At 39.7% G+C, this 13,002-nt stretch overlaps 1 protein-coding gene across 15 annotated transcripts in view; it reads left to right on the top strand.

Moving 5' to 3' along the window:
- The window catches only part of GRIP1 (glutamate receptor interacting protein 1), a 386,720-nt gene that overhangs the window by 231,652 nt on the left and 142,066 nt on the right, over window positions 1-13,002 (top strand). For 6 of the 15 annotated variants that reach the window (XM_069974797.1, XM_069974762.1, XM_069974754.1 and 3 more), the window contains exon 1: window positions 9,639-9,950. The exons of the other annotated variants lie outside the window; for them this stretch is intronic. In XM_069974797.1, coding sequence (XP_069830898.1) covers window positions 9,812-9,950 — 139 coding nt within the window. In that variant the 5' untranslated portion in view covers window positions 9,639-9,811. Of the gene's footprint in view, window positions 1-9,638; window positions 9,951-13,002 lie in introns of those variants that run through there. 15 annotated transcript variants of the gene reach the window in all.

Below are 13,002 nucleotides of genomic sequence, written 5' to 3'. Positions count from 1 at the left end.
AACGAAAATTGGCTTTGACCTTAAGGAGTTAATGATTGTTTCTTTGAGAGCAGAGGTAAGGAACCTTGGTTCTCCAGCTGCTGCAAAGCTATAACTCCCATAAGCTTTAGCTTTAGCTGTCCATGCATGCTGGAAGTTGTAGTTTTGCAACAGCTGGAGAGCCAAGGTTCCCTCTTGCTTTTTAGATGCTAGAGAAAGGGTCCGTTTACACAGAAAGATTATCTGACAGATTATCTGCCAAAGATTTGAAGCCAAAGCCAGGAATGGATTTGAAAAGAGGAGAAATCTCAGGCTTTTCTTTATGACCTGATCTCTGTTCATAGTCTGTTTCTGGCTTTGGCTTCAAATCTTTGGCAGATAATCTGTCATATAATCTTTTTGTGTAAATGGACCCAAACAAATCTGAATTAAGGCTGTAATAACCCTGCTACCATAAAGGAGGTCATCAGTCAGTGTTGTCCGTCCTGCCATGGTTCTGGCACAGCAGTATGGCTTTACTTATAAATTATAAATAACTTCTAAATAGTGATGAGCGACTAGTTCAGAAGTTTGGGTTCAGCCACATTTTCCGAATACTCGCCATTTGATTATTGGCATCTGGAGAAGTTGGTTGCTTACATAGAGAGTCTTGGAAAACATTGATACAGCCATAGGCTTTTTCCATGTAGTCAAACGCTTAACTATTTGCCTATTACTATTTATAAGTAAAGCCAAACTGCTGTGCTAGAACCATGGCAGGACGGACAACACTGACTGATGGCTTCCTTCATTACCGAACTGTGAACAGTGTCTAATTCTATTTTAGCATGCTTTTTTAATTTCTTACGTATCTGTTGGTTATGAAACACCTTATTTTTTCGTCATACACTCTTGTCTGTGATTGTGAGCATATAGTACAGGTTTATAGACTCCTCTACCTTTAACTTCCTAATGTGCAGGTCAGAATGTATTGTGAAATTAAATATAGTGCACAGGGTAATTAGGTACAGATACATTGCAGAACTGGTATTAGGATGGTAACCCAGGTAACAGAGCAGTAAGGATGATTAGACCTGTCCTATTAAATCTCGCTGCTACTTTCAAGGCTTTGACGGTAACAATGAAGCTACAACTGGGATTTTTATTTCAGTAAAGACATACAGACACTTTTTTTTTTAAATTCCTATTGACTTGTTTAAATGTTCTAACATTTAAAGGACTAATGTCCCATGAACTGACATATTCTAAATGTAGATTGTATTAGAAAATGTACCTAGTCTCTAGTTCAGGTGTGGTTTGCAATTAAAGCGATTCTGTGCCAACAATCTAACCCCCCCCCCCCCCCCCCCCAAACTGCTTGGACCTTCGGATAGCTGCTTTTAATCCAAGATCTGTCCTAAGGTTCGTTTTACAGGTGATGCAGTTATTGTCATAAAAAAACAATTTTTTAACTTGCAGCCCTGTGTCAAATTGGTGTGGCCTAGAGTGTGCTTCTGCCCACCCTCCTCATCACTAGGAATGCTCCTGGGCAGGATTTTTCCTATTCATCACCTGAACACTGCACAGGTGCCTTAACGATCCAGCTTATGTACAGTGTTCACACAGGTGATGAATAGCAGAAATTGTTCTAGGGGCAATGATCAAGAGGGTGATGTGGAGGGACGGAGAGGCCGTGCAAGGTTAGGGATTAGACTCTCTAGGCCACTCCAATTTGACACAGGGCTGCAACTTTAAAAGTTGTTTTTTATGACAATAACTGCATCACCTGCCAAATGGACCCCAGGACAGATCTTGGATTAGAAGCAGCTATCCGAAGGTATAAGTCGTTTGGGGAGGGGGGTCAGATTGTGAGTACAGAGTCACTTTAAGCTCTATTTACTTTAATGGCAATAAGTTGCAAAACCCCACCCAAACTGGAGACGAGAGTTGTGCTGTCTCTGGAAGGAAGTGACCATGTTTTTCCAATGCTGGATAACCCCTTTAATGGCAATAATTTTAAGTAAAGGTTGTTCTACAAGTTGTTGATACAAGGGGTGTACTTAGTTTTTCCATTTTGACTTAATTTATGTTAAATAATGACAGTGTTATTTTTTACATAAAGGCATATAATTTATGGCTATTTATATAGGCTTCAGGCGCCCTCTAGAGAAGATTCCAGTATTTTCAATATTTTGAAGTAATTGTATAGATTAATTCTTCATTGGCTTACGTGAGAAGTTTCAAATCAACATGTTGGTTAGTATTGGTTTGACAGTCCTACAGAGTAAGCCCCTTAAGCTATTTCAATACAAGGGGAAAAGTTAAAATTTTTGCAGTAGTTATTTTCTTTCTCAAAGGCTTTACTGCGACCAATATGACAAATTTGCTGGATTCAATATTAGGGAGAGTATTTTCCATCTAGTATAAAAGTAAAGTGCTGGTTTGCTGAATTTGAAATAAGTTGGACAAGCACCAAAGATGACCCAGTCAGCGGATGTCCCATTGAGTTGACTTTGCAAGAAAAAAATTATATTTGCTAAATCATTTTTGGCAGACTGTAGAGCGAAAGTGAGTGGAAAAGCAGAGGCTGTTGGCATATTAATAGAATGTGTGAAATATTTTATAACAGGCATAAACAAGCTGTATGCTTGGTGGGTGCTGCGTTTGTACACATCTGACCAAAAACCATGTTGAAAGGATATTTCCACAGTTTGGCACTTTGTAAGTGCAATGCAGCCAAATTTCTGTATTGATTCATAAACGTTGCTGAGACTTAAATCCAAAACTCAGAGACCAAAGAACAATCAAAACATTGGACAGCAAGAGGCACCAAAAACAACAAAGACCATTTCACCAGCTTGTAAGGTTATGACAAATGTTTTTCGGGATGGACTCTTATTTAACTTTTATCTCTTTGTATGGGTTTACACTAAGTAATCCACGCAGATAAGTTCTAGTTAGAGATGAGCAAACCTCGAGCATGCTCAAGTCCATCCGAACCCGAACTTTCGGCATTTGATTAGCGGTGGCTGCTGAAGTTGGATAAAGCCCTAAGGCTATGTGGGAAACATGAATATAGTCATTGGCTGTATCCATGTTTTCCAGACAACCTTAGAGCTTTATCCAAGTTCAGCAGCCCCCGCAAATCCAATGCCGAAAGTTTGGGTTTGGATGGATTCGAACCCGAACCCGGTTCGCTCATCTCTAGTTCTGGTGGATTCCGTTGCTCGTACCCGCTCACGGCGGCGTGCATCTCCACCCGTGCCTTAGACACCATTCTATGGCCGGGGAGATTCCGCCTTCCAACGAAGGAATTGACATGTCATAATTCATCCGTCACTGATCGGCAGGGTCCAACACCCGGCACCCACAGGATTCATGGGGCCCCATGAATCCTAGCTAAACCCTTGTGTCAGGATATGTCTATGCTGTGGCATGCCCATTAACTTTAATGGACCGAAAGTAGTCTACTAGTAATTATGTTCTCCTAAATGTACGCTTTTATTTTTCAGGCCTTAAAAGCACAGTAAACCATGCTTTTGAGACATATAACTTAAAATTATAGCTTTGAGTACCTTTCATCTAATAAAAAAATAGGCCCATTCACTTGGCATACCATTAATTTTTGACAGTATCCTCACATATACATGTAACATTCCTAACCTGGTTTGAACTTGGGCTAGAACGGTTATGATAAAAGTTTTCCAACTTTGAATTTTTTTGTGTGCTAGAACTGGGTAGAAGGACATGGACCGTTTCCTTTTGTATTGAATAACAATAAAACATAACAGAGAATGTGTCCCTTCATGTTTTGTAATACTTGAAATATTCATGATTTACTTGTTAAGAAAAGGATTCTGTCAGGAAGCTGTAAGTAGCTCTAGACTGCTTGATGAACATAGCATATGAATTTCAAATGACAGCATAATACTGAGTTAAATAATTCATTTCTAGCAAACGCAGTTGGAGTTCTGAGATGAAAAAGAGTTCAAGGTTTTTACATGTAAGATAAGTGCAAAAAAGTGTTGATTTCAGTCCTGTTTTTGCGTGATGACATCCTCTTATTATCTTACAAGTTCCCTTTACTGTAGTGTGTTATCAAAATGAAGGATGAAATGAAGGCACAAAATAAGTTTAAGCAGCACTATCAGCAGGTTCAGCCCAATGAACCTGCTGATATGCTGCAGAAGTTCTTTACCTGATGACAGCAGGGCTGTTATTTAATCCTCTCTTCTCCCCTGCATTCTGGAGAAAGCCCCTTATTTCCCCTATGCTAATCAGGGGCTTAGAAGCATTTGGGTTGTCACCTGCTCAGTCCGCCCCCTCCCATGCCGCTCACTATGCATATATGAATATACATAGTGGGTGGCACGGAGAAACCCCCTCACCTGCCCGGAGCAACCCTCTCCCATGCTGCCCACTCACTATGCGGCACGGGAGGGGGGCAGGCTAGGCAGCATGGAAGGGGGTTGCTCTGGAGGGCTGAGGGGGTTTCTCCGGGCTGCCCACTATGCATATTAATATATGCATAGTGAGCAGCATGGGAGGGGGCAGACTGTGCGGACCATCCTAATGCTCCGGGCTGTCAGGTGACGCCCCAAATGCTCATAAACTTCACATAAACGTCACATAAACTGCCGCCACCTGCTGCTTTAATCTGTCCCACTAAAGGCATCAGCCCCTCCATGCTCCCCCAGCTCCCTGCACCTATCTATATTCCGGCTGCCCTCAGCACCGCTAATCTGGCAGCCGCTGGCTCCCTCTGCTGCCTGCTATCAATGACCGTTCTCCCCTCAGCGGTGATCACCCCTGCCATCCTCCCTCAGCTCCCTGCACCTCTCTCTAGCTGTCTGGAGCAGAAGGAGCCGGCAGTTGATGTGACATGATGTCACCAACTTTACAGGGAAAATGGGTGCATTTCCCATAATAAGTGCCTATTAGTAATTTTCATAACATTATCTTTTTATAACATGTCCTAAAATTGATTTTGCACAGAGTTCCCTTTTAAAAAACTGGTATGTTAAAGAGGCTTCTAAAACACAGTGTCAGCCCAGCCTAAAGGGGGCAGCACTACACCCACTAGTTGGTATATGTGTGTGTGTGTGGGTGTATATGTATGTATGTATGTATGTGTGTATATATATATATATATATATATATATATATATATATATATATATATATATATTCACAAGTAAGCTGTTGTTCCAGACTGCAACCTATACCTAATTGCCTATGGAGACAGCATGAATGATCAGCTAGGGTACATCTGAAATATACAGCTTCAGTAATTAAAAAGTATTTGGTAATAAAAGCATTTGGGGGGGGGTAATATTTTTATTTCTACTAACTTTATTTTAAAATGAAAACAAATCATGGATTACTGCACTGGATGCCTACCCATGGAGCTTTCCTATGTGATACAGCACCATCCAAAACATTTTAGTGTCTTGGATTATGTTTGGATCCCATGTACAGAGCCCTATGGCACATGTATCTGTGTGCTTAAGGCTTGTTCTTACATACTGCCAAACATATTAACCATTGTAATTTATACTTGTATTTCCAAAATGGAGAAAAAGGTCTAGAATTGCAAGGAACAGCCGCAGACTACTTTCTAGAGTTATAACCTCGGTCACCTCAAATGACTTCACGAGTATTTCTGTCAATTTCATCCAGAAAGCCTTTGAATGGCGGAGTGGAGAAATTAAATAGAGAATTAATAAAATGATCTGATAAGTTATTTAACTGTGCATTTACCAGCGGACTGGTCTTTTCAATATGTAGAACAATTTATTAAAATGATATGGTAGACCTGACAATTGGCTGCACACTGCCTGAATAAATAATGATATACCACAAAATAAGAGGACTGTCTGTCTTACACCTTATTATATAGAAAATTGGTTTAGAAGCAGAGAATTGAATTTGCCTGGTGGGCTTGCAGTTGTTATTATATGCAGCAGATTGAAGTCCTAAAGGAAATTGGCAGGAAGAAATTGTCACATACGGAATGCAATTCAGACTGCTAGCCTACAAGGCTTTTATTAATGTCACACTAGCCGTTCAACACCTCCTTTATCCCTTACTATACTCCAGATTTGACCTGCACTAAATAACTGGTATGACGAATTATATTAAAATATGGGCTAAAGTTTAAGTATTTGTTTGGGACGTTTCAAGAAAAATATCTTCTATCTTAGCTAGAGTCAAGAGAGACTATAAAGAATATATATCATGCTCTTAAGAACCTGTCCTTTCTTTACACAAGCAGCCCATTGATTAGAAATGAGACGGTGTAATGCTTTCATTCCCCTGTGGTGACAGTTTTTATTCACCTCAGGGTGGTTAGAATTTTTATTCTGGATAGATTTATTGATATTTTTACAAACGTCTTTTTTTTACACTTTTTTTTCCCCCCTCTAGGGAAAATGTATAAACAAACACTTGATTTCTTATAAAGATCACTGCAGTTTTTATGTACTGCATTGATCCATTAGATCTGTGCTATATTAGTACAGCCTGACATAGGCAGGATATATCAATAGTCAGGTAATTGCAGCCACGGAGGCCTAGCAAAGGCCTTGGGCTGCCCTGAAAACAAATAAGCTCAGTAACCAGTCAGAACCACTGCACCACCAATGATATTCTGTAAGGGCATTTAAATGTCACTGTCAGCTTTGATAGCAGCTAAATAGCCAACATTGCAATTGCCCTGTTCTGGTTAGTAGTTGCAGCCCCCGGCTGCTTAAAGCAGCTAGCAGTCGCCAGGCATGGGTTGGGCTTAAGACGCAAACCCTCTTCTACCTAATGGTCATAAAGGAGTTAGAGTGAACCTGTCATAACTTTCTCTATACCCTAGGTATAGAGAGAGATTTTATCTGTGATGGCAGGCAAAAGGCAGGACCACCCTGATGACTTCTTATTCAGGCAGCATGAAAGTTTTGACAGGTTCACTTTAATATGATAGAAAAAAAGTCAAAAGTGTTTACTTATCTAGCTTTTTCTGACACAAAGCTATATTTTTTTTGTAATGAGGGCATTGTGTTTTTCAGAAGCATTACTTGTAGCCTCTGGTTTCCAATGGACATTCTGTAACAGGCCCCTCTAGACCGTGTCATCCTATCAGACAGAGGGACCTCTGATGATTATTCAAACCTTGTCTTGTTGCTTTAGCTAGGTTGGAACTGCCTAAATCTCTCTCTTCCAGTGGTTATGTTAATCTACTATTTTTCCTTGTCTTATTCTGGTAATTTTGCTTTCCTAATGATTTCTTCAAACAAAAATGTCTAGAATTGACTTATCAAATGTAATATTTACCAGAAAAATTATAAGTCTATTACTTCTGATCTCTCTTTTCATCTTGGCAGAGGCTTTGCTTCTTGTACATTACCCATGTCTTTCCATTTGCTTTTGATGATCCCTTTAATGTCTTTTTGCCTGATGGAACTTGATTGGGCCTTTTCTCACCCCTCCTTGTAAGTAAAAGAAGTTTAACTTTAACGGTAGTGTATGTATTTCTGAGCCCCAGCTAATCGTAGCACTAGTGATAATGACAGTAAAGATGACATGAGAAATCATGAGACTTAAGGTCTATGAAGAGCTTCCAAATGACTTATTCAGAGTTAAAGATATGCAAAGTGATTCTAAAATATGTCTCAAAATAATGTTCATCTTCTTTCAGTACTAGCAAGATATCCTAAATGGAAATTGATCTTTTTATATCTTAAAAGGCTAGTTAAGAGAACCGATTTTCAGCCTGCTTGCTTGTTCCTACGTTTCATTATTTTGGCATTTTAGCAAAAAGTTTTTTATTTAAAATTTTGACTAATTTATTTAATTGTTGTTTAAAATGGTAACGTTCACCATATGTGGTGTGAACATTCCCCAATAACAGAAACCTATATTTGTGATCTCCCAACTACTCTTGAATAATTTGGGAAGAAATATGTGTTCCGAGTAAATAGTTTTTTAAATAGTTTGAATTCCCTGTGACTGAAATGTTACATATTGTAAAGGAGTACTGCAAGTTTTGTATTCGACTTGACCCTCACTGTCTACAAGACATTCAGAATAAGAGGATGTCCCTGGGAACTACCACTACACCCTTTGTGTTGTGCAAATCTTTATAAAAGCAAGAAATGATAGTATCCAAAAGACTTATCCCTAACAGCAATATTTGGCTTCTTAGCACATGGTAGTTTTTGTACTGAAGTTCAAGAAGTCTTTATGTTTTCTAAGCCAATTTTCAGCTGGGGATACTCTTCAAACACTCAGCAGGCTGGAAAAGGATAAAGAAAATGGAGGATTCGTGTCCTGCCAAATGAGAATGCCCATAGGCATTGCTGCGAATGAATTTGCATTGCAGAAGAAATACGTGAACTGTTCAAACCATAAACAAGTTTCATTGTGAATTATGATGATGTGTACATACAGGCTATAAGTTGTCGATTTAAGCTAGGCCGTGACAGGGCATTTGGGCCGCTAGGCAGATACCCTCTCCTAGAAGGGTATCATCAAATGGGCCCTATTAGTAGCATCGCCAGGGTACAGATCCACAGGTGTGGATCCACTATGCCACCTAAACAGTCTGATTTTGGGTCATACCTTGGGGTGTTGTCTGAGTAGCCACCTGGTTTTCACCATTTACCACTAAACAGGTACTTGGACTTTGCAGCAGGGGACTACGAAGGTAATTTTTTTTTTTCATGGCACATTTACTTTATGAAGATGCTTCAAGTGTGGCTAGTGCTAGCAATGGCTGCTTTCTGAATAACAACCTTTAACTGTATGCACATCCTGAATGCAAATACAGTTTAAAGTGGTGCTCTGAAGCCAAGACATCTGGGACAAGTGCCTTCTATTCTTTATTGCTAATGTCCAACAACCACTGGTACTGATAGCTGTGGGAAAAATGTAGAAAGCAGATTGCAAATCTCCCCATTGTGTTTTATAATGCACCTAGATTTATAGAGAAGGTCCCACCCCCCACTCCAGTGTTTCCAAAGACCCTTTACCTATATACATGAGGTTTATGCGATCTTTCTCAACCCATATTTTCCATTGTATCTTTCCCTGGCATTGAATTCAGGTAATCTCTAGAATTTACATCTGTGCCAAAATGGATGTGCCCAGGCTTTGTTTTAGAAGGAGCCTACTGCTGAAGGGAAAGACGACTTTCTATAAAGATGACACTAATACTGCAGCAGCAAAGGAGATTTGTGGCGTTCAGTCAGTGACTGTCGCAGCAGCTAATGCTTGTATTTTATTGCCCCCCTAAAAGCTGTTATCTGTGCTGCTCTGTTACTGTATCCGAACAGCAGCATTAAGACACAGTCTGGTTGAAAATTCTGGCCAATAAAGGCTTTCAGGGCTTGCGAGATACACTCTTACCTGGTGTTTTGGGGGGTCAGAAATTTAATACCTCTCCTGTTCTGTTATTGCCAACCCCTCACGATCAGGCCTATAGGAAATGTGTATAGGAACAAATAGATGACAGCTTAGTATACATTGTATACCTGCATATCTATTCTGTTTTGTCAGCTTACAAGCATTAATCTGCTGTGTGAGAAGGAGGAGGAGAAATATCAATGCAGCAATGGATATGCGCTACAGCTGCCAAGTATCTGCATGCTGAGACCAAGAGCTAAAATAAAACTAGTTTGTGCAGGACAGGCTCCGAGCAGGGTTACAGCCACAGACAAAGCCTTCTGCTGCTATATACTGATTTGCAGGGGGACCTGCAACCTAACACTATAATGCAATTGGACACACATTCCATCTATAAGTCAGTATGAATCTAACCAGGCCATGGATGAACATGTGCAAAATTGGGCAGAGACGTGAATAGTCTATGCTTAATGGAAGAAGGCCAGAACAGGAAGTTTTTCAAGCTGATAGCACATCTGGATTTGAACGGTTCGGGTTGCGTAGCATAGGTGTAGTAATGGCACTCCTCTGCGGCTTTAACCACAGTATCCAACTGGAGACTGGTAAGTTTATTGCTTACAGTTTATCACTAGTATTACACTTGGTGCAGTGTTTGTAGCTTTATAGAAAGCATGCTTGTGGTGGTCGCTCATAGATGTGCCCAAATCTTCAATACTTGCTCAAAAGGTTACGGCTCGTTTTAATGCATGCTCATAGTGGGTACTGAAAGAAAATTGCAGATCACCTATAAGATAATAATTGTTGTTGCACCCACAATATACGTTTTGTTCTGTGATGGAAAACTCCTAGGCCTCCTCAATAGTAAACATGGGATTGATGTAGACTAATGCTACTTTGCATCAGTAGGAGTCTTTAAAGAAGTGAATATGATCTGTCATGAGCAGAATTATTTAAAAAAACAAAAACTTATACTGCATAGAAAAAACAAAACAACAACCAATATAAATGCCCTCCAATGTACTGTTCCCACCAGCATAATAAAGCCATGACAACAGTAATGGATCTCAATGATTTATACTGGGTTTCAATGCAGTAATAACACTGTATACCAGATATCAGTGCATTGGTGGAAAGAAAATTGTGAACCTTATTAAAACAATTGTAACCATAATAATGATGTTGTTTTATAATAGATTTATTCTGCTATACATAGCAATAAACTGAAGTATCGGCCCATTTTAGCCATGCAATATACTGGTTAATTTTTACTTTGCAGTAAAGGTCATCTGTTGTCATCTGTCAAAAAGATTAATGTAGTTGATTTTGATCAGATTATTATAAGGCATCTATTTTATTCTACACAGCAGCTAATGGCCTAGTGCCACTTTTAATATCCTTGTACTTTTGTGATGTCCTCTGAAAGGAGAAAGCCATGGTTTAGTTTATCCTGAACTATGAATTGCCTTGCCAGCGTACGTCCACTTCCCTTCTAGCCCATAAGAAAATGGCAGTAACGTTCCTCTCTAAGAACGAAATTATCAGAAAGTTGAAATCTGATTTGCCCAATCCTTTTCCCTGGAAGGAGTTGGGAGGCCCCCGTACATATATCATTGTCTGTATGGCCAGCTTACACCTCTGTTTACATGAATAGCTTTATACCAGTATGGCATCTGTTGGTGCATGCAACCAGAGAACACAGATTGTTCATCTACTAATAAAATATGCTGCTGCTGAAGTCAATGTGGAAATTAGGAGGTTGCTATTAAATAGAGATCTCATATGTTACCAGCAGCTGACATAGCAGCAGGTTTGTGAATGCTTTTGCTTGGAATGGTTCAACACTATGTACAATTGTCAATGAAGTGAGCAATGTTGATTTAAATGTAGGAGGGTTCTGTAAATGTACCAAAGGTTTAAGACACAGAAAAATAAAATTGTTTCTTTTATATGAAAGACTGCTCATACACCAGCTCATACACCAGTATAAAGAACACAAGCTCCACGCAGAAGCAGCTCTGAGGAATGTTAGGGGATATTTTGGGATACTACAAGTAGGGTTAGAGGTATCGATAACAACCTGTTTGTAGGGGTTGTCCAGCATTATACTTTTTTTTTTTTTTAAGTGTTCAGGCTTACTTGCGCAATCCCTGCGCTGCCAATGTCCTTGTGTTGAGATAGAGACCAGAAAGTGGTGAACAGCAGGGATCAGATACCATTAGAACAGTAGCAGTGGGGGATCAGGCAGGTAACTATTATTATAGGGGTACGTCAATGGGAAAAGAAATGTTTTCAAATCAACTGGGGTCAGAAAGTTATACAGATTTGTAATTTACTTCTATTTAAAAATGTCATGTTATCCAGTACTGCTGTAAGTCCTGCAGGAAGTGGTGTATTCTTTCCAGTCTGACACAGTGCTCTCTGCTGCCAACTCTGTCCATGTCGGGAACTGCAGCATTCCTATATTAACCTGTTATATTTAGTATTACAGTGTGCCCCGCCCCCCATACTTGAATGTGTTGTAATACCAGATAGAGCCCCAGACAGGCTAGCTGCTGTTAATGGAAAAAAGCTGACCTTTTTTTCTAAGCCTGCTGTTCTGCCACCTAATCCAACAGGTGGCGCTGGAGCACATGCTCTTTTCCTTCTGGAAGAGGGCTACTTTGCATACTTTTTATTTCTGCACGGAGCATTGCATGGCCTATATGTCTTTCCTTGGTGTTCTGTTACTCCCTCAGATCCTAATCCTAGACAAAATTTAAGAGAATTTTAACACAATCCATACAACTTGTCAGTGTGAACATTGTCCATCTCTTAACAATGGTTACCATACTACTAGTGTAATTATGACTAATGTTGAATGTTTGTGTCACTTTACCAGACTTTGGAACACGTTCATTGGTGGTGTTGTGTTGCCATGCTTGCTGCTGCATTGTGTTACTTTAGCAGCTATGTGAAGTGGGTTATTTCCATTGTACTGATTGTAGTTTTTACACAGTTATATTTAGATGTTGTGATATATAACTTTCATTTGCAAATCTAATTTAGCGAAGCTTACGCATGAACGTGCTCTTATTATTCTTGCTTTTTTAGTAATGGTGTAATAATACATTTCTTAGAGCATCTGGCCTTAAAGGAGGAAATCGGCAGAGTACAATCTTATAAACATATAAACTGAGCCAAGAAATGCCAGGTCTAAGCAGCTCTGGGCTATCATGGCAGAGGAGCCTGTCTACCTCTAACTTACCGCACACATACACCTTCCCATACCTAACACCATTTGTTCTCTATTTCTTTATTCTTTGCAATGTTCTTATTTGAGCATGTGTGTGTTGCCTATTTATACACACATAGTTAACTGCTTTCATTTAGTTTTTTGCACTGCAGATGTTATAGCAGTATATATTTAACTCCTATGCTTTGCCCAGTAAAAATATTACTACATTTTGGATTAGTCCAAAAGCTGGCCTCACTGTTCACCTAGAGGCTAGTCTGGCTAACCAGGGCATTTAGCTTGGTCCGGAGTCCTGAGAAGTAAATATGTTGGGGTTTCAATAATGACCGATACAAACCACCCCAACCCTACTCAGTGGCGCTGCTGGCTTATATGTATTTACGGATAGGTGGACCTGGGATATAATACAGTATAATTTCCTG

The sequence above is a fragment of the Dendropsophus ebraccatus genome, chromosome 1, assembly GCF_027789765.1.
Source record: "Dendropsophus ebraccatus isolate aDenEbr1 chromosome 1, aDenEbr1.pat, whole genome shotgun sequence".
Taxonomy (NCBI): domain Eukaryota; kingdom Metazoa; phylum Chordata; class Amphibia; order Anura; family Hylidae; genus Dendropsophus; species Dendropsophus ebraccatus.
This window is presented reverse-complemented; position numbering and strand designations above follow the sequence as displayed.